Here is a 22,647-nt window from a genome sequence, read left to right as displayed (position 1 = left end):
GAGCTCAATACATTTTCTGAGTCTTCATGATATCGCTGTCCTAAAGACCAGAAATCCAGACCTTATGACCCAGGAAGCTCCTTCCAATCTTGTTTCCTCTAATGGTTTCTTTTATCACTTGTCAAGAGGAAACAGATCAGTTGTGCCAGAACAGCAAGTCTTAGAGAAGTCATATTAAATATTTATATTATCTTCTGTTGCAGTTAAGTAGGAAATTTGACCTACTTTTCTGTACAGATGGAGTCCTTTAAGAAGCTGTACAATGTACTTCAGGGATGGCAAAAAAGGCTTAAAACTTTGGGAAACCTCCAACAGCTCAGAAAATGTTTATGCACAGTCACAGAATACATGGCTTTAACTTATCGCCTTTCAAGATTTTCACTGTTTATTGCAATGAAAACAAACAAACTGCATTTGAGCTTTCGTCAGAGAATTATTTTTTTTACATTTGCCTCTGATTCCTCCAACCTTATGGGCAGACTTGGCAAATTTTCAGCTGTGGGGCTGACTGAAATTGCCAGAAACAAAACCCTTTTCTAAAGCCATCCTAAATCTGTCTCCTGATAGGAAAGAACTTTTATATTACTGTAGTAGGCACTGTATAATTAAAGCTGTCTGTTATTAAAAAAAATACCCTAAGTTCAAACACAATGTGGTTAAGCCATTAAAGAATGAGAAAATGGTTTGGAAGAGGAGAAAAGCACATAAAACTGGAGTGGAATCAGTGGCACAGACCAGAACTTTGGTGGAGAAGAGGGCGAGAAATTGAATAGAAGGAAAGAGGAAATGAGATACGGGAGAGGGCAAGGCACAGCAAAACTAACTTACACAGTAAACAGCTATACTCTGTCCATAAAAATCACCCAGAATTCAGATTCTTTTGAAGAATTATTTTTAGTGCACACACAATGTGTCGAACAGCAGAACCTCAAAGCTTTGTCACAGGCTGTAAATGATCCTGAAGCACAAAGATTAACAGGGACCATGGCCGGTTGTGTCAAGGGTACAGATCTGTGCCAGTGCTGCCAGTATTTATTAGATAGAGGCAGCTATTAAAGTGCTCCTCATGTAAGAGCTCTTGCAATCTGTCACCACCATTAAAAGCCAAGGAGCCAGTCAGTAGTCAGTGGTGGGCACCACCCAGGGAAAGACCCTGCAATTGGCAGTTCATACTGGCTTCACTCTGAATAAATTCTTGCATCTTTTCCTACTCCCATGCTGCCATTCCTACTGTGATTACACATAACTGTCCTGTCAGTGCTCCCCAGGAAATGAGAGGGAGGGAAGATAACCATTTTTAACAGTTTTCCTTAACAGTCCCTCTACCCACTACTTTGGATATCAGTAGCTCCTCTACAGACTACTCCCTAAAGCATCTTGCATCTGTTTCCAGTTCAAATGTAAACTGGATTCATTCCTAGTCAGCTCATTTTCTTGTAATTACAAGCTAGATGGAAAATACAACAAAAACCTCAAACCCCAGTATCTGCCAGTTTAGCCAGACTCAGTCACAAGGAAATCCTGGCTAAACTAAGGCAATCCAGGATTCTCCGTGTCATATTGCAAGTCAGTTCTCTTTAAAGGCACTGATGCATAATATACCAAATTTATGGCCTCAGGAAGACAGTGTCTTAAGACATGCTCTCAGAATCCTCCAAAAATATGCTGAGCCCTCCTAAGATTTACCTTTAACACTCTTTTCTAAATCATTAATACTACTTCCAAGACAGTCAGATTACAGAGAGGCAATGATATATAACAGTGGTATATAACACTGTTAACAGAGATTCCAAGTTGACTTTATTCCCCTTTCCTAATGGATATAAAACTAGACAAGAATATAAAATCACAAAGAAAAAAATGAGCCTTAATGGGGTGAAGAAATCACCACTAAGTTAATCAAAAGTTGCCATTATATTCAAATAATTTTACTGCAGTACTTATTACACTGAAATACGGAGCAAAACACACTTGCTAAGATGCATATTATTGATTTACATATCAATATTTCTGGTACTTTGGTCTTTCAACTTTTCTGATGTTGATTCCTGGCTATTGCAAGCTAGTTTATATGATCTTTAGAGAACTTATGCCAGTCTTTTTTTCAAAAGAAAAGAAGACTTCACATGTAATTTTAAAATCAACTTTCACGGTTGATCAACTCATGCACACAGGACGCCTATGCCATGATTCAGAATGGGATGTGCAAGCAGTGTGCAGGTGACAGTTATTAAGAGCCTAACAGGTTCCAGTGATACTGTCACTCTAATTAATTAATCTTGCATGTTCCTTCTCTGGTAGATTTAGAAGAACCTGTTTCAGTCAGACAGGAACTGCATTGGAAATAGAGATCTTTGTAACACAAACACTGCTCTGCCAGACTTCCTTAATGGATCTTGCCTTTCCAGAAGAAATTAGGAAGCAAAACTTATTCATCTACTTGCAGAATTTTGTGAAGTCAAGGTAAAGCCCGGCTGTAAAATGGGATGGAAAAGATCTGGCGTAACACAAACTCACATCTTGAATGGTTTATAGTTTATTTTGAAGATTTTCCTACTCGTTCAGCTCTCCATTGGAAATTGAAAAACAACCAATTCCATCAAGATTCCCTCTTTTTACAGTGTTCTGGTAGATATTCAGCAGGAAGAAAACTGCTAGATCAGCTTCTAGTCCAGTGTTCTTTTGCAAAATATTTAAGAGATAAGAGCTTTTACCAGTCCAAAACAGCCCTCTGTGGATAGTTAAAGTGCAAATCCATGCTTAATCCACTGCTCATGTTCCCTTTAAACTGGAATGAACTCCCAAACAAATATTCCAGCAACAATATGATAGAATTTTTTTTGTTAGTTTGTATTTCTATCACTGTGTACTACTACCCACTGCGGCATATACTTGCTAAAGCCAATATGAAGACTAAAACTTCTCAAAACAAGGCCTCAAACACTTGACCTGGAAATTTAAGATTATAATGTGTAGCCACTTTAGAAATGGTTGTGTTTTGCACAATTTTAACTACGCCTTAAGAATTGTGTTCTGAGGAACTTGGTAATCTGTTTGGAAAATACAAAGCAGTACAACAACAACTCATCCTCTTCCAGAAATCTTTCAGGTCATAGGCCTAAACAGAAATCAGAATTATGCATGTGCTGCAGTTCCTTCTCTCTTCTCCTTTTTCTTAGTAGGTACCCATTTAAAAATAAATGCAAACTTAAATCATAGTTGCATTACTTGCATTAGTCACGGGTCTTGTCATCATCCCAAGTTTGTGCTATTAGAAACAAAACAGACTCAACTGTACAATATTTACCTTGTTTCTTAGCACTAATCTACTCACTACACAGAGCTCCACATAAAGGAGTACATTTCAATTCTATGTCCCTTAGATTTGCATGCAAAGCAGCTATTCATGTCTTCATAAAAAAAAATTAAAATTACCTTTTTCAGCAGTTGAAGAAATAGTAACTGGAAGAGAAAAAAAAAAAAAGTTAGGTAAATTTGTACAGAATTAAATAATTAGCTAAAAGCGAGATATATGAGGTAGTGGACTTGTTCCAAAGCATACATGAGGTGTTAGCAGAGCCTCCCCACCCGACACCAGGGTAAAACAGGAGTCAATATTCCTCCTACCAGCCCTTGATGCTTGGTGAGTTACTGGAAGAGCTGAAGGGATGCCCTCCTTGGGGCTAATGAAGTGAGCACACTCCACAGACAATAATTAGACAGAATTTATGCATATTCCCCTTCATATATGCACCTAACTAATTTTTCTGAGTCAACAGCTAGGCCAACAGGTGTACCACTGGAAAGCAGAAAATGAAATTAAAAGTTCTTACAAAAATCCCTGTGCAACTGTTACACATAACCTATTTCCTTAATTTCTTCTCTCCCTTCTCTCTTCCTGTCACATAGTATTTTGTGCCTTTTTTCTCTCTGACCTGAATTTTTCCAGGCATAGTTAAAACCTCTCCCACCTCCTTATCTCCTATAGCCTCATCTCTTTTTACGCCAACAGCAAATTCCATTGTTCAGATCTACCTTGTATACTGCCTGACTAGTACATCTTCCTGCCCTCAGGCTTCTCCAAAACCTTCACTCTCAGTTTATCAGTTCAATAATGATGCTGAATGGAGAGCTGCTGTACTTGTTAGTTGCTGTGTTCACATCCCTTCCCTCGCTGGATCTCTTCCTTGGACACTGACTTACTGAAACTCAGTGAGGAAAGGATCTTTCCTGATTCCATCTTACACAGTAAATTTAAGTTTCTGGTCCCCAGCATGAGCAAAATCCTATCAGAGCACACTGTGCCTCCTGCAGTTTATCTTGGTACACATTGCTTCCCCTCTCCCAGCTCTGACATTTCTACTGTCATTAACCTGTGCAAAAATTCAAAAGAGCTTTTTCCAGATACACACTAGACTCTTAAATCTGGAGGGCTTGAGTGTGCATTGCAGACTTCCTCTGGAAGGGCTGCTTTGTTACAGAGGTGGCATTTGTCATTTTTCTGTAGATACCTACAAGGGAAAGGGTCTGCAACTGTATTATGCACCTGTGCCTCTTTTTATGGGCAACAAGAGGCATAATGAGATGACACCTCAATGTATAGATGACCCTTTTTGTTCAGACATGTTTTAGGGTTTTTTTCTTCTTTCTTGCCCCCCTCCCCTTCCATTAAATGTCCACCTTCTGTGTACACACAGAAGCCTCTGCAAAGTTAATGGAAAAGGTTCTGGTTCCTTCCACCTAAAGGAGGAGGAAATTACCATTTGGAACATAACGATGTTGGCTTCAAACTCAAGGAGGTCAATCCTAAAGAACAGCTTCATTTCACATTAGTTATGCATACTTGCACAGCCTGCTCCCATGTTTCTGCCTGAAATTCCACTGCATGCTTCAGAAGCCAAATTATTCTTAAAGCAAATCCTGTGAGTGTTTTTGCTTAAAATTTTACTAATGTGTTATTTCTCCAGCTAAAATGTTTTCAACAATGCAAGAAGATAAAAATTATTTTAAAAAAGTGAAAAGGTAAAATAAGCTTACAGAGTATATTTGTTTAACTTAAAAAAATACTAAAAGTACTTTATAATTAGCTTTGACTTTGGCTTCTCATAATTTAAGTAAACACCTTTGCACACATTCATTCATAAATATCTATTTCCTCGGACAAGAAATACAAAAAGTTCTTAATCATCCTCTGTTGGGGGTGGGAGAACATAGTTATCTATAAAACTTAAGGAAATCTTTTTGGAAGTAATTCTGGTTGAAGTACTCCTTAATTTGTAACCTCATTTCTGCTGTCAGCACAAAACAAAGCTGTGAGCCAAATATGATGTTTGAAGACTTAGAATAGTGAACAGGTTTTACAAGCAAGAACAAGACAAGACAAAAAAAAAAAAAAAGGATAGTATTTTATCACATGTGGGACTTCATCAAGAAGAGCCCTAAATAACCTTCAAAAATTAATTAAGTTTCACAGCACCAGGAAGATAATTTCTCTTTCACACATAGGTCCCTTAGGTTAGAACACAGTTATTGGACTGCATAGAACAGTTTTCATTCGAGAAACACCTGCAGTTTGAGGTAAAAGCCAACATGGAAATGCTTGTGATTCTCATCCTGTCTTAACGTCCTCAGATGAAATAAAAGCTGTCCTGTTCTCTTCTGTCTCAGAGGCTCATGCAAGTTAAATGTTACTGTTTCTATCCTTTTCACTGTTCTAATGCCCATTGTCAAGCAGATTAAATGAAGCCTACTAGTCCAAATTCACTCAGCAGATGGCACATGAACAGTTTTACAGGATCTTTATACTACAAAGTGAAGCCTTTCTTCATATAAGTTAATAGTCAATCTTTATGTAAAAAAGACTTTTAAGTATTTGCTAGGCAGACCATCTAACAAGAAGCTTTGTACCATCAAGAAATCAATTCTTGCTTTTGAACTCTACATCAGGGGAAAAAAACCTCACAGAACATGACATTGCCACTGTGGGCCCCATCCCTGGCCTGTAGTTACAAGTTTGCCCCCTATCACTTTTCTCCTCTACTACTTTGATGTCTAGATATGTCTGCCAGCTTCTGCTAAATTAGTACTGTTTTCACTTCAAACATTTTTGAAGCATGGTTTCTTGTTTGGGACATGGGATGGGGGAAAAATCCCAAGGCAGCAGTGCCTTTTTGCTTATTGATTTATTTTTTTTTTAAACAAAATAAACACTGCTTATGATTTATATGTTAAGCTCAGGATGCAACAGCACTATACACTAGATAGATGCATCAGCAAATGTTAGTGCCTTAAGCACTGCAATCAACACAAACTGTCCATGATTCAGAAACATAACTGGTGTAAAACAGCTGCTCCTTTGAGGATTTTTGAGGAATTTTAAAATATACTGCCATATCAGTCTATTGCTCAGCTACAAAAGGAAAAAATGTTCTTTAGATTTGTTTCTTAGTATTAAGTTCCTGGTTTTGCGAGAAGACTTAAAGTGTTCTACAAAGATATTGCCAGGGAAGGATAAAACATGACCAGACAGTGAAAGCTGCAGGTTACTTCACGGAAAAGAGCTCAGAAGCAAGCACTTGTATGCTCAGGCCCCTGGAGCTCTCACTATGGCCTCAGATTTTCAAAGGATTCAACTCTCAGTGCCACAGCACCAGGGAAGTTGAACAAAGTGAATAAGCCCTGTCTGTCTGACTGCAGTGCAGAGCTTTATCTTGGCTACCTCAGGGTTTCCAAAATCAGTATAAGGAAGGAGTGTAGCCAACCTGCTTGTAAAGAGAGGTAGACAGGCCTACACTGAACTTCAGGCTGCTGCAGCTTGCCCAGGGATGTACAGGTGCAACACGCTGTCAGCTGGTCCATTGAGCTACTTACACACTGGACTTCCCAATGTTTTGGGGTCCCTGCAAGATGAAGCTCACAATTTGAAGTATGTGGGATCACTTTCTACAGAACACTATCTCCAAAATGCACCATACAGCCTTCATTAGGCTGGATTCAAATGTACTTTATAACTGTCCACTTAAGAGGACAAACAGAAATCACACATTTGACTTTCACAGAGGAAAAAAAATTGTCTTAGTTTTGATTTAGACACATAGCATCACCCTTGGCAACAAGAACACTTTTTCCTTTATGACCCCAGTTGTTGGTTACACTTTCTTAGAAACTCTTCCTCACATTGTTGTCTGTTATCTTTCATCTCACCTATGTCATAAGAATGAAAGAGGCAGAAGCCTACAGTTTTATCACAGGAAACAATCCTGCAGACACAGGGATATCATTAGCTGTATAACAAATGAAACTGGGGGAAAATGTCATTTGTTGGAAGCATTCTTCTTGGAGTGTGAACTGATAGAAATGTCAACTTCAGAAAGCTTTGGAGCATTCTTAAAGCTGCTTCAAGGAAACCTCTCAGAATATCTCATCTCTGAAAGAAAAATACGTTAGGGAGCTGGTTTGCTTTTAGTTTCAGGATTATTTTCAGGGTTGCTATGAAGTGTTCAAGCATCTTCCAACTCACTGCATAATAGGAAAAAAACAAATCTCTATTCTGAGGCAAAGTGGTCCTATGATCTCACAAGACCTTTCAAGAGGCATGCTAAAAGACAAGACATTTGCCTTCAAGCTTGGAATAAACTCCCCCCCCCTCCCCCGCCAATAACATCTTCCTACTCCCCTAAAAGGCATGTTCCAACCATAGCTAGATATGTTTCTTGCAGAGGAAGAAATTCAACTCTAACTAATATAGAAGTATAGCAAAGGACAAGAACTGATCTTGTTACTGAAGTGCTATGCTTACTTCCCCATCCTCGCCCACGATGGCTCTTAGCAGGAGTCATACTTCGGTTATTCCAGCCTTTCCATAAATTTCAAAGTAACATTCACATTTTGGCTGACATTCCTTAAGGGTGGGAAGAAGGAGTGATAAAAGTGCAATTGCATCCCTTCACCAGATGCACAGGCTTAACTTCTCTTAGCTTTTAATGAAAAGGGTATAAATAAATAAACACACATACACACACACACACACACACACACACACACACATTTCCAGAAGTTACCAGTACTGAAATTCAACAGAAACCCCCCACAGGCACTGCCCTGTCTGCAAAGGCAAGCACCACTGACATCATCTCAATATTTAATTTGTTCAGAAGATGGCATTTTATTGAAAGTGTAACTTAGGTTTATGGTTATATAATTTCTATTTGCAAATGTAGACCCCAATCACTCCCAAGAAGCCGGTAGAAACACTATTTATTTACTGATACAAGCATGAAAATGAGTAAATTTCCCTGAGCAAATACTCATTTGGCCTCTGTAACAGGGCAGCAACAGAATACAAAGACCTTAGCACTATTTTCTAAAAGCCTTAATCCTGTGACCTTCCCACACCGAGATATTTCTTATTTCCCAACTGACAGGCACTCATTAGGTGCTCTCCTCTCTTAACAGCTGGGAGTTGTTTTAGAAAAATGATTCAAGATGACTGAGTTGACAGCATCATGTAGCCAAAAGCCAACGCAGGAAGATGCTGCCAGGTCCTTGCTAAAAGACTATGGGGGTCCAGGAATCACACACTCAATTTCCACCATGAATGTTCTTTGCAGAAATTTGAGCCATATGAGCTTAGAATTGTTTTATCTTCATATGGTGCTAGATTGACGTATTTCAGTGTCAGATATCCAGGAACAGGACACAGGTTCTTCTGCTCCCAGTGCACTGCCAGGGAATTCAAAAAGCAACATTCTATAGAATGGTGCTGCAGGAGATGTGGCTCAGCAGGCCTTTGTGCTGAGCCAGCACCAAGAGTCACATTGTCACACCATGTGCCTCAGCAGCAGCACTGCCTGGGGCTGGTCTGCAGCATGGGTGCACCATCAGCCAGGTCTGACACCATGCTTGTCTCAGAGGTGTGGCCTGTGGTGGACAACTCTTGCTGCAGGGTGTATAAAGTTACCCCTCTTAACCATCTACCCACTCCCCTATGGCAGACAGAGCAAAAGCGAGCACTCACCTTTGCAGACACTTTGGGTCATGTCTGAACTACCAATGAAGTTGGTAGCTACTACACTACGAGATTTTTGTGACCCCAAACAGCAGGGCATTGCAGGGGTGAAGGGAGAACGGCAGCAAGTGGCCTCTCACTCTCCTGGGTCATGCACAGTCATGAGAGGGGAAAAAATATGCCTGCCAGGGCCACCAATGCCTTAAAGCACACAAGCCAGAGCCCAAACTCCTCACACAGCCTGTGCTCAGCAAGAGCACTCAGAGAGTTGCCTTGTGACTTCAAGTGATCACAAGATGATGCCTTCAAAGGCACTGCAGGTACTGCATGTGGAGGAGGAAGAAAATGCAGACAGGGAAGAGATGCCGGTAAAAAGGGGGATGCTCTGTTTTATGACCACATTTCCTATGCTCATGATTGCAATGCCCATTGCTACAGGATTCAAAGAAGCATTTATCACAGGGATGGGCAAAATGAATGAATATTTCAAACAAGGCAGTTCAAGCTGCACTGCAGAATGTTTCTGTTATTTGTTACCAGCTATCATTATGATTTATGGTTTAAAAAATATGAACATGATTCTTTCACTAGAACAAGTAACTGCCAGAGGCTTGCTGCCCAGCAAATACTCTCTTATCACAATAATGAAGCAGCATTTTATTTAGCCAAGGTCTTTTCAGCCTCAATGCAGAGAGTATATGCATAAATACAAAGTCTACAGCAGAAATTAACATAAGCAATGCAAGAGACTTCTTGGGTACTGAGTTACATTTAGCAATGAATCTAGCTATGACAACTGGGAAGATTTCTGCCATGAATTGTGGGAACAGTAAATTCTGTGCTACCACTTCCACAGTTCAAAAACATAGCCACGAAGGCAGCTGACATCTGGAACCCACAAAATCCTAGAGATGGCTCCTTACCTCTGCATCTACAAAATATTTTTGAAAGTTATACCAAAGGTCTCCTAATGGTCTCAGCAAGGGTGCCTGCACTTTTTAAAAGACTTAAAAACCAAGACTTATGCTTGGTCAGCATGCAGAAGAAAGAGTTGCCAGGTCAACCTCAGTCCCACACTTGCATCCACACCAATTATAGAGTATTAAGAGATGTATCAGCCAAATAACTAAAGGATTTTTATAAATACGAAGGTAGCACTCAGCTCTAGCAATGCACCCGGTTTGCTGTCCCTGAAAAGCTTTATTCCCCAAGAAACACTACTCACTTTCAATTTACCATAATTGCTCAAAAACCCCCTAATGTAACTTGATTTTCTTTGGCTATTTAATCACTATTGACACTGCTCATTCTATTTGCATTTTGATGAATTTTAAACCCTAGAATTACTTCTACACACTTTCTTCAGCTGCTTATTCATATTACTGGACTTCATTAAATTCTTTACCAAAAATTCTGCTTTATCATAACAGTAACAGCTTTATTGCTCAGTAGCATGGAAGTGCTGTGCATAAATTGCTTCCAATATTGCCTTTAAGCTATCAGAGAGAGCCAAAAGAAAGCCTGGTTTCTTCTTGAAAGACAAAGAGACCTCTTACTTGCATCAGTCAGTGAGCTGTGCTCTCTGGCACATCAGGGAATAAGAAAAAAAAAAAAAAGAATTGACAGAAAGGCATGGAAACTCATAAGCATCTAAGTAGAGCTAGCTAATGTCCACACCACTAATTAATTACATTTACACTTGAAGGAGCGGTATTTGTCCTCAGGCTGGCAGATCAAGCTCATAGTAACACTACACTCAAGTATCTGCACATGTGAAAATACTTTTTGTGTTAGGAATAATTCCAGTAGTTCTGTAGCTGACACTACTAGGAGACTTGTAAGAGATAGAAGTGGCAATCAGGATAATCAGCTGGTGTTGACAAACACTGTGCTGTACAGCGCTGTCTTCCACACCCTGCACAAGATCAGGTGTTCTGCAGGTAATATCAGAAACTGTCAGTATATTTAAAGTAAAAAACAAAGCAAACTAAAATCCCACCCAACCAACACACATTTTCATAACAGTATTTTTCAAGTAATTAACAAGTTACCAATTATTTTTGATAAAAGGAACACTAATTTGCAGTTTGTGGCTGCCAGTCAATACCTGCCTTGAATATAAAGGTCACTTAAAGCTGACTGACTTAAGACTCACGACATTACTAGTAAATCCATTTAGTTCCACACCAGACAGATGAAAATAAGCAAGTCTTTATCTGTTCCACAGAGCTGTGAGATATGATGGCAGGAGAACAAAAATTCCAGACAGAGCTGCTGTGACCTGCAGACCTGAACCCTCACCCAGCAGTGAGAACGGTCAGCAGCTGGGAGGGACCTGCTTTGCTAATCAGGCACCATGTTTGGCTTCAGACTCTTCCAAAATCAGTTGTTTCCTTGTTTACTTACTGGCCCTGCTTGCAACAAGTGTTTCCCCAAATGTGAGGATAAAATCTCCTTGTGAAACTCTGTGGATAAGGATCTTGTAAATCTCCTTAGAAAGTATTAGGCACTCTGTTTTCTGAGAGGAGGATTTTGCTATCATCAAGTCCACTGAGTAACAGAAGAAATCAAACTGCCCAGCAAGCTGACCTCCTCTCATGCATTTATGTCACTGGATTCCCTAAATGAAGTTTTAAGTTTGCAATGTTGGCCAGGACTGGTATTTGCCACCTGAGGTTAAATATGGAGCTACCTATGATAAGAGCTAATTTTCAGCCAGCAGTGCACTGACAAAAGAGCAGCAGTAATGTAATCTACATTAACTCCTATCAAGATATTAATAAGCCAAGCTCCTGGACTCAGCCCTTTAAGGAAGTTTTGTATTGAAAAAACATATAATTTAAAAACAAGTATATTAGTTGTGGGAGAGCAGTGATGGAGAATTCCTGTCTTCAATAAACTGGACTTGTAAATACTAATAAATATTTAGTATTTTTTTTAATTATAAAAATATTTATGGAATAAACAAAGGTTTAAAGACTTTTCATGGTGATTTAGGGAATCTGTTCATATATGGCTTATCAAGTTGATTGATAACAAATGATGCCATCTTTTGATGCTGGAGGCTTTGCTGCTTGTTCTTTTGGTGAAACAAAATGTTATACATTAAACCTTACTTAGACTGAAACATCCTGAGGGAAAGCTTGACTGTAGTTAAATCTACACCCTCTAGTTTCTTTGCAAAAAGGAAGAAATAACAGCAACTCCCCAGGAACATAAAAAAAGATCCTGGTGTTGCAGAGGGGAAAGAAACACTGCTAAAAAAAGAACAAAGTTTTGAATAGAGGACAAGGACAGAAAACACCATTTTGTTGCACCAGGTCTCATTTAAGTACCAGATTCCTTAGGAATATGAAAAAGTGACAGCACAAAGACTGTATGAGCCAGTGCAAAGGGACTTCTGGATATTCAGAACATCTAGACTAAATCTTTGATACTAGTCCAGAACTAACAGAGAGGCAAGCACACAAAAGAGCAAAACCTATCATCCAAGAGTTCCCATTCATTAACTATTGCTTCCAGCAAATAAATAAATAAATGAATAAATAAATAAATCCTCAGAGCTCACCTGCCTCCTGACAGTTCACCACATGTTCTTAGAAAGCATAAAATCAGGACTCTAAGAAATACTGTAAATCCTAAAGTCTTCAAGGGGATAACAGTCCTGCCTACTGCCCCTCAGAGATGCATTAAGGCTCCCAGGGCAAAACACTGCAGAGCTGGCACGCTGCCTAACAAGAAACAAGCAGGACTTGATGCATGCATAGCTCCTACTAAGAGAATTAACTTGTCTCATCTCCCTAGGCTATCGCACACCGTAACACAGTTGCAACAACATCCTTGCTTGCAGGTGAAGTACTCGAGTGGGGCACTCAGGCGGGAACAAATGTTTGTGATGCCCAAGAGACGAGTGCTGCTGGTTTAACGCAAAAGTCAGTGACCACAGTGAGCTGTAGGAGTTAGATCAGGAGTGTCATGGCTTCTAAACTCCTCCAACTAGGTGTGAGTTGGCCCAGACCCTTAAAGCTGTTGTCTCTTGAGTGGATACACAGTAACCTCGTTTGGGATGGGACCAGGGCGTGCATCAGCTAAAGATTGGAGAGAAGTCTAAAGACTTCCAGAGAAGGCGTGCAGCAAGAGGAGAGCGCTGTCATGTGGTAGGAGACTACCACAAACTCCCAGGCATGGAAGCACAGCTCCTGAGGCTCTGCATGTGCCTGAAACCTTCCCCAGACCATTGCTTCTGCTCACAAACAGATTCCCGTTTCCACTCTTAACTTGGCAATAGGGTTCTGCAAGTGTGGGAAGTAGTGAGAAATGCTGGATATTTATAGCTTTGAGGATGTTAACAGAAAATACCCACACAAAAGAGAAAAAATAACATAATCTAGTAGTCAATGGTCCTAAAGCTTTCCATTGTCAAAATTTATAATTTGCCTAAATTATGAATTATTACAGAAGTTCAAGCCTACTCTCTGTCACTTGCTGCTTTGGCTTTATCTTAGCAGGTATCTACCATGGAACACGGCCATAACATCTCTGTTTGCAATTACAAAGCTGAAGTCAAACTTTTTAAAAATACAATTATTTAAACTCCCCCAACGTGAAACTTAAGGAGCAGCAGATTAAACAGATTAAAAATACACACACACAAAACATACCCACAAAAATCCTATGCATACCTTGCATCCTTTTTCAGATACTGCAAAATAACCCCACTTGAGTTCTAGTCACATGGGATTTTTCAAAACAGAACAGAAACCAAACTCTGCTCCAAGTTTTGGGCTCCTTTGTAATGGTCAGGGTAGATCTGCAGGTCACAAACCAACAGACGTGAAAACCTTCAACTGCAAAGCAATATGAATACGTGGAAATACACTTCCTTTCTCTCTTTTTTTTTAATCCAAACTTGACAAAGCTAAAAGCAATGACTACTTGTCATGAAGAATGGTACAATAACAGGTTCTCTCCATTCACACCCATGACAAGGCAATAGATGAGGTGCTTGACGTAAGTTTTAAGTCTACCACACACAACTGCAAACTAGATTATACAATAACTATCTGTTTAGGTCTCCTCAAATAAATGTCTGTTTCTTTCAAGGCTACTTAAATTTAATCTATGTTTCATTCTCTCTGCACTGGCAGCTTGCCTAATTCTAGATGAATTACTTCAAGCGCTAAAATATTTTGTCACGAAAAGGTTTAAAAAAAGGAAAAAAATCCCAACCAAACAGCTATCTCTGTACTTAGCACTTCACAAGAGATGCATAAAAATCTCCCAACTCTGGAGACAAATGTGAAGCATGGAACCATTTTAATCATATGATCTACAGAGAGAGGGTTTCAAAGCAGCATTCTTTTGTGTGTGGTATTTCACTTGTGCATCTCAGTGTGTATTTAAGACAATGCTGCACCATCTATAGCATGAGAGAGACTGCTGCAGAAACTGCAAAGGCAAAGCACATTGTTCTTGTGATCCACTTGTCTTTGATAATCTCACAAGACAATTTTAAGAGTCAAAAGAAAAGTTGAAAAAGGAACAGGTGAGCCATTTGGTCTTTTGGGAAAAAAGGAAAAGCAGAGGCTTGAAATGCTGCAGAGGGGAAACTTCTTGCACAGATAAGGGAAGACAGTCAAAGATTAGGTACTCTACTGAAGACTGTTGGGAGGAAGGAAAGCAGAAGAATGGGAAAAATCTGGCTTCTTTGTTTCTAAATGCAGGAGAGGAGGAGTAAAGCACATCCCATAGAAAGCAGTTTAGTGACAGCAGAAGGAGGTAATATTGGGCAAGTAGCTAAAAGAACAAATGTATTTGTTGCAATCTCATTATCCCTTTTATATCTGATTCAAACCTTGGTGGAGATTCAGCTTATACAAAAAAAAAAGTGGTCTGCGCTAAACTTACTGAATGTTTCTCTTACATTTTATACATTCTAACGAGAAAAAATTGGATACTTATCCTATTACAAGAAGATTATGCACCAGCTGGAAGAAGCTAATGACTGAGATCAAAACTCCATAAAAGCTCTTTCAGGAACCTACAGTTTGTAACACTTGTAAGGAAAGTACCTGTTAAACCAGCATAAACTCTTCCAGTTGCAGGAAACTGCTTAACAAACAGTGATGTACTGAATGGGTAAAAAATTAACGGCACGAGCCCTCAGCACTTAGAGGCACAATTTTAGGCAGACAATTAGAATCTTACTCCCATTTTCAGGCACAGTCTTGAGTTCCAAGAGTAAAAGCAGGTCCAGTGCCATCCAAGTATTTCAACTACCACAGGTATACGAGAACTCAGCTCTGACACCCATTTTTTAACTCTGTAAATTCTTTGATTATGAAGAGCATATTACATGAACTCATAAAAACATGAGCCAGTAGAAAACAAATTTTTAATTATTGAAATTTCAACAGACAGAAGAACTTGAAGTTCACTGTACTGTCAGTGACCTCAAAGTAACGTCTACTGAAAACATATGCTTGAAATTCTGGCTTTTATCCACAGCGACTTTAGGAAAACAGAGACTCGTAAGTGATGAAGGAACATAAACCCCCTGATTAAAAATGAAAGTGATATTTAGATCACTGTTCTAACTCCAGAGGCATACAGAAATCTCCTACTGCTGTTACCAGAGAAAAATTTGAGAGAAGTTATTTTCCATAATATTAAATATTCATGCTATCCAAGCCCTTTCAAAGCTAGAAGGAAAGCTTTATAGTCTGCATCTAAAAGGTAATCAGAAGCACTGCAGCAGTGAGTGATCATGGCTACAAGAAAGTAAAACCACAGGAAGAGTTCCTGCTTTAGCTCAGACACTTACTCAGCTCCTTGCTTTCCCTAAGCCACTTCTCTACCCTATTCCAAAACCATCCTGCCCGTGGACCAGACAAGTGCTGAGGCTCAGGGTAGGTCTCACACAAAGAATGTACTGCTAAGTTTCATCAAAGCTGTTGGACAGTAGAACAGACAAGTCCAAACTCCCTGTGAGCAGAGAACTGCTTGTTTTCTGCCTAGTCCCCTGAGCAAGCTAGGCAACACCAAACTGGCCACTGCACCACACTTCTTTTTGACCAAATGGTAACTAGGGATCAAGAAAAGATGCCAACTATGCAGAGCTGTCAGGAATGGTTTAGCAGATGCAGGGGCTGGGGTGGGCACTGCAGATAGAAGACTGGGAGGGAGAAGAGGGATGGAGTCCTTCTGATGACAGAAGAAAGAGCAGATACAAGGTACTCCTCAAGAAACCAGGTTGTTGCACTTGAAACCATTTTTTCATTAGAGGACTGCCAAGAGAGCAGATTGCATTTTCATATAAAAGGCACACATCCACCTGTCCCTATAAACTAGTATGACCAATACAGTGCAAGGCACCATAGAAGATGAATTTCTCCTCAGCTGAGCACTTAGTTTTCCAATAATCTGCATCCAGTTGGAGCACCTCAAAAGGAATTCTAATTATGTATAGTAACAAAAAAGGTTCTCTTTTCAGATGACAATAACCATGCTTGTACTGAGAGATTACAACAAAATTAAGTGTATGCAGAGTGGTTCAGTTTCTGTATTTTTAAATTCATGAGAGGCACGTAAACATAGTTAACTAACTAATGGTCTAACCTGTTTAATTTGCTTTCCTTTTCTTGACAGGTAAGCCTCTTTTCTTATGGGAATGCCTTTTACATGTTTAACATGCAAATGTTGTACCTCAGTGCTGATACTTCAGCTTTTTCTGTAGCTTGAAATCAGAACTGCTGTTGGTATCACCTTGCCATTGCTTGAGAGATATTCATTAGCATTTTCAGTAGAGATTTCTTTTGGAGGAGGCAGATGGAATTACCTTCTCTCTGTTTATGCAACACTCTTCAGGTGGGAGCATTACAACAAACCACCATGTGCTTCTCATAAGGGCAGTGCTTTGGGGAAATCAGAGCTAGCTCCCTACTGACAAGAGACATTGCAGTCTCCTGGAACAGCAAGGAGCATAATTTGTACTATTAACATGACGTTATTCATTCTAAATTACAAACTGATTTGTTTGCCAGGATTTTAGAAACCCTAGACATTACACTGTATCAAAAAAACCCCAAACCTAAACCTTCTGCAACTAGATGCTATGAAAAGAATACACAACTAGTTACTTCCATAGCTCTCAAAATCAGTTTTCCATATTTTGCAGACCCTGAGGCATGAAAACACTCATTCATTCACAAGCCCACTAAATATATAAAACACGTCATTATCCAGAAAACTCCTGGTTCAGCAGAAGGGTCAGGACTGTGATTTTCAGAAAATGTAGTCTTCAGTACAGAAGTAAAAAGTTAACCTGATCAGGATTTTTTAGTTGTTTTTTTCTTTTTAATAAGACCAGTCACTACACTTTAGTTGGGAGCTGCAGACAACTCAAAGTTAACTTCCTCCTCTCTTTCTCAGTGCAAGATTGCACTACCAAAGTCTGCAAGTGTTTTAGCAAAAGGATCGCCTGTAAGAAACAAGCTGACTTCACCCACCAACTCTGACTACATGTGACAAAACAAATGTCTTGTGACCACCCTCTAACCAGTCTGCATTACAGCCCACCACCTACAAAAATGTTTGGGATAGATAATAAGATCCAAGTCAGCCATAAATGAAAGTGAACCACGAGAGAAGCACTTCACTCTTTCCGAGCATCTGAGGGATGTGGTAAGCAAACACAATCAGTCCAATTCAGCAGCAGCATAATATAGCCATTGTTTACAAAAGCAATGTTTAAAGCAAAACATGTTTTGATAACATGAAGGAACACACGAAATGGTTTTAAACGAACAAAAAGCTATTTTACAACATCCTTTATGTATTGCTAGGTGTAGCAATTATGTATTGCTGGGTTTGCTCTGCAGAGCAAACAGAGCTCTGGGCAAGTTATGTGTGAAAAGAAGAAATAACCTAGTTAGAAAGTGTTCATTCAGATTTTTCTACTTCAAAACACTTTAAAAAGCCCTCTGAAGGAGACCTGCCTTGAGTCTTTTGCAGTTCCTTCAGTTACACACGTTCACTAAATTTTTACACTATGCTGACATTCCCTCAATTTACACACATTTGGCTGCTTTCACCTTTCCAATTAGCATAACAGCTAATTTACTTGATGGATCACAACAACACAGCAACAGTGGTCTAAACAAGCCAGTGCTGAACATCTTCACAGAGACAGAATGATGCTGGCAGTTCCCATGGGAGGAAAACAATAGACAAGCTCATGAGCCTCCTTTCATCTTATCCACACCAGTCCTCCTCAGTGTTCACAGCCAGTGTGTAAGTAATATAATTTAGGGTTATAGAACAGGCATATCCCCGTAAATACATATTAGGAGTGAATTACAGAGAAGCCTGAGTCCATCAGACAGCAAAAGACATTGAGCAATATGTGAGCACCCCATCAGAGGAGGGTGGGGCAAATAGCACTGAGAAGTAAAACTGAAAGGAAAAAGGGTGAGGTTGACGAAAGAAGCAGCCCCAACTTTACCATCTTCTACTTTATGATACTACACTAAGCCTGGCTTCCCACTTGATCTACTAATATATGTCCAATGACCAAGGACTACAAGGAAAAAAAACAAAACAATCCAGAAAGAAGTAATAATTGGGGAAATACAGGCTTTCCCTCTTCCTGTTTCCTTGTTAGTATCACATCTGAAAAGTTCTTGATTTTTTAAGAATAAACTTTGAAAAAACACTGGTGTCTGTGGGACTTCAATTTCTCTTTTACCCTATTTACTCAGATTTTTCTACTGTGTCTCCTCGTTTCTAAAGCTTCCCTTCCTCCATTTCTCTCTCCTTTACGAGGACACATCAGCCTCTTATCAAAGCCATAAGCCCTGCTTCTGCCCCCACCCCATGTGAACATCGGCAAAGGCCAGCATTGCCTCATTCATTAGCTGTGTGCTGGAGGCACATCCTTGCTCTTCTTCGCAGTACACAGTGCTGTCGTTCCCAAAACAAACAGAACATAGGGAGCACCAGCAGAAAGAAAACATACCTGCCAAGACAAACAGAAAATCCTGTATTTTGCTATAAATCCTCTCAATCCTGGTTTGAGCTCAACCGCAGAGTAAAAGCATGCAAAGGAAAAAACCCACAACGCCAGAAAGACCCAAACACAAAATCCCTTTCCTCTCCCTTGGTGAGATGATATTTCTCAAGAGTGTAAACAAAACTCAACAAATTAAAAATAAACAAAACCCAAAAACCTCCAAACTCACAAGAGAAAAAACTCACAAAACAAATAAAATCCTTGGTCATCAAGCATGATTTAGACAAGTAACAACTGAAAAATTCAGTGACAGCAATAGAAGTCAGTAAATATTTTGCTTATTAAATGATGCTTTTTCTTAAGAGCTTGTATGTGCAGATATTAATAGAGCTGATTCATGAGCAAAAAGTGCCAGTCTTCTAGAAACCAGACTTACGGATGCAAAAGCTCTCGCATCAACAGGAGCCAATCCTCTCAATAATTTTCACACAAACAAAACGTTAATGAACTCAGAAGAGATCTTTGCAGCTTCTCTGTCTCCAAGATAGAGAAATCATTCACCAGCACCTAGTCCTGACGCACTCTGTGATCAAGACACAAAGCTCGGACACAGAGCTTGAGGCTCCTTTCCCAATTCAAGCAGAGACCACCTGTGCGACCCTAGGCAAGTCTCTTAATCCCTGAGGTTTTGTTCTTTGTTTAAGAATAGCCCTAATCTGCCTTTTGTCATACTAATTAGACTGTAGTGGGTACAGAAAACTTGTAAAATGTGAGTCTATAACCTCACACAGCCCTTTTCAGGACTACTGTTACAGCTAGCCATGCCCCAGACCTCCAATAAACTGACTCAAATTTGTTTTCAAAAGTTTACAGTCTTTAGTATGATTTCCCAGAAAACCTATTTATTCACATAGACAACTGAACAAAAGTAATTTGGAAAGTTTGGATACACTGACATATTTGCAAGTATCTCATGTCAACATTTCATGTAGTACCTCAACAAGCATCATTTTACAGCTATTTAAAGTTCAAATAACATTTTTACCGGTGGTTCACATTCCGGTCCAGATCTCCAAATACAAAAGGCTGTGAAATAACATCAGCATACAGAGAAGTTATCCAGAATACTAAGTCATCGCAGAAAAAATGAACTGATTATCGATAATGGAAGGCCATCTATACCAATTTATCCAGGTATAAAGTAAATGCAAAATTTTTCTTCTAGCTAGGGATATCAAAGCATGTAGTTTACACAAATAACTAGTAGTACCAGGACCTACAGATACTAGACAGACCTATGCGTAGCTTAAAATAGTTCTTAGTACTTTTGAGGTTCTTCATTTCAGCTTCCTTACTTAAACACATCAAATGCTCAGTAAAACCCGTTCCTCAGTTTTCCTATGCTGCCTCCAAGTTTCAGCAAGTCTGATGAATACTGCACATCACGGCTCCCCTCCATTTACCCTGCCCAGAGAAAGCCAACATCCTCCTGAACTGAACTTTCCTTCTGAAGACAGCAAAGGGTAAATATCACCCTGACCGACATCGGCTGCAAGTCAGATTTATATAAAGACGAATCCTCGTCCAGAAAGCCTGGATACGGCCTGACAAAACCCCGTAAGCCCTAAATCCTTTCCCCAGCCCGCTTAAGTTGGATGTTTCCAGCCTCATAATGCTTCAACGGCACCAGGCTTCTGAATGAAAAGGAGGGAGGGGAAGCTCCTATACACCCTTAAAGAGTTATTTGATACATCAGAAGGATGAACAACAGTAAAATAGAGCGGAAACTCCTCACGAGGAGACACGAGGGGCTGAGCCCTCGGGAAGTCCCTGTCCCCAGACGAAGCACCCTGGGCCTCCTTCCCCTCCCCCGGACCCGTTCCCTGCGTCTCCACAGGCGGCCCCGGGCCGGGACCCCGCCGCCATGAGGCACCTGAGGGCGGGAGGACAACAGGTAAACCCGGCCGGCGGGAGCGAGGCAGCGCCCGAGGCAGGCTCTCCTTCCGCCGCCTGAGCGAAAGCCTGAGGCGGGCGCAGGGAGAAGCGAGCCCGCCGGGGCGCAGGGGAGGAGGCGGCCGGCGGAGGGTCCTGCTCGCCCGGCCGGCAGCTCCCGGCGCCCGCGACCCTCCCGGTCCACTCACACACACACAGCTCCACCACGTAGGCGTAGTAGGACCAGGCCACGACCAGGGCGATGAAGGCCACGGGCACCCAGGCCAGCACCTTCTGGCAGCACTTGAGGACGTGGGACGGCGCCATCTTCCCTGCCGGGCACCGCGGCAGCGCCGGCGCTGCGACGGGCGGGCGGCGGCTGCAGCTCCGGCCGCCGCTGCGGAGCCGGCCCCGGGCGGGCCTGGGCGGGCCGCAGTGGGCGGGAGAGGGGCGGCCCCAGCGCCCGCCACCGCCTCCTTCTCGGGGAGCCGGAACGCCTCAGCGGATCGCAGGATGGTTAGGGATGGAAGGGGCCTCTGGAGATCATCCGGTCCAGCTCCGCCTTGCCAAAGTACGATCACCTAGAGAAGGTGACAGGAACGCGTCCAGGTGGGTTTGGAATCTCTGCAGAGAGGGAGACTCTGTGGCCTGCCTGGGCAACTTGTTCCACTGCTCTGCCCACCCTCCAAGTAAAGTTCTTCCTCATGTTGAGGTGAAACTTCTTGTTTTAGTTTATGGTGATTGCTCCTCGTCATGTCATTGGGCACCATAGAATAGAGCCAGGCACCTTGGCACCTGACTTGGAGATACTGATATGTATTGACAAGATTTCCACTCAGTTTTCTCTTTAGACTAAACAGGCCCAGTTCCTAGAGTCTCTCCTCATAAGAGACATGCTCCAGATCCTTCATCATCCTTGTGGTCCTCCACTGGACCCTCTCCAGTAGCAACTTGTGTCTCTGGTACTGAGGAGCCCAGAATGGGACACAGCACTGCAGATGTGGCCTCAATGGGGCTGAGTCGTGGGGGAGGATCCCCTCCCTCGACCTGCCGGCCACATTCTTCCCCATGCATCCATCCTTCGCCATGCACCTCGGGGGCTTGCCGCCCTCCGCCTCCCTCTGTTCGCACCGGCGGTGCCGTCTCGGGGTGAGATGCTCCTCCAGCCATAAAATCTGGCCTTAAATAAACCTCCAGGTTTTTTTTTTTCCTCTTTTCCGCCGTCCTGGCCGGGCGGGTCGGTGCCGGGCAGGAAGGCTGTGGGACAGCTCCGGGCACTCGTCCCCGGGCGCTGCCGGGCTGCTGCCTGCCTGTGTTCGCACTTGAGCACTTACACCGCTCAAGCAGCATCTTGGGTGCTGCAAAGAGAACTTAGAAATGACTCACTGCTATTTGCTTTATCGGCTGCTTCCTGAGCGGCGGTGAGCGCCTGACAGCGGCGGCCGCACCGCGACCTCGGGCGGGCACCGCGCCGCTGCTGACTTGGGGGGCTCAGCCTCCGGAGCGCCTGAAATCTTTATCCTTACACTGGGATGCCGGTGTCGGAACGGCCCTCGCCATGGCAAACATCCCCATCTCCCTGCCGAACCACAGGCTGCTCGCCCAGGAGCGCGGCCCGTAGGCGGCTCCCGCAGCGCTCCGGCACCACCTGGCGGCGGCGGGAGGGGCTGCCCGAGCCGAGGGGAACGGGACAGACAGC

General features: G+C 41.7%; 1 protein-coding gene and 1 long non-coding RNA gene across 6 annotated transcripts in view; one reads left to right on the top strand and one right to left on the bottom strand.

Annotated features, from left to right (window-relative positions):
- Positions 1–18,719, top strand: part of LOC117244641 — a 41,216-nt gene extending 22,497 nt beyond the window's left edge. Inside the window, exon 2 of the long non-coding RNA XR_004498104.1 lies at positions 17,438–18,719. This is a non-coding gene — a long non-coding RNA (uncharacterized LOC117244641). The remainder of the gene's footprint in view (positions 1–17,437) is intronic.
- ZDHHC20 (zinc finger DHHC-type palmitoyltransferase 20) overlaps positions 1–21,346 on the bottom strand; it is a 49,251-nt gene extending 27,905 nt beyond the window's left edge. Inside the window, exons 1-2 of one of the 5 annotated variants that reach the window (XM_015625890.3) lie at positions 21,158–21,346; positions 3,436–3,462 (exon numbers count right to left, since the gene is read on the bottom strand). In XM_015625890.3, the coding sequence (XP_015481376.1) occupies positions 3,436–3,462; positions 21,158–21,275 (145 nt within the window). In that variant the 5' untranslated portion in view covers positions 21,276–21,346. The remainder of the gene's footprint in view (positions 1–3,435; positions 3,463–21,157) is intronic. The other 4 variants (XM_015625880.3, XM_015625903.3, XM_015625896.3 and 1 more) reach the window with 4 other exon arrangements.
- Between the last annotated feature and the right edge of the window lie 1,301 nt (positions 21,347–22,647).

Source organism: Parus major, chromosome 1 (genome assembly GCF_001522545.3).
Source record: "Parus major isolate Abel chromosome 1, Parus_major1.1, whole genome shotgun sequence".
NCBI classification, from domain to species: domain Eukaryota; kingdom Metazoa; phylum Chordata; class Aves; order Passeriformes; family Paridae; genus Parus; species Parus major.
The sequence above is the reverse complement of the archived record's forward strand: the minus strand, read 5'-3'. Positions and strand labels throughout refer to the sequence as shown.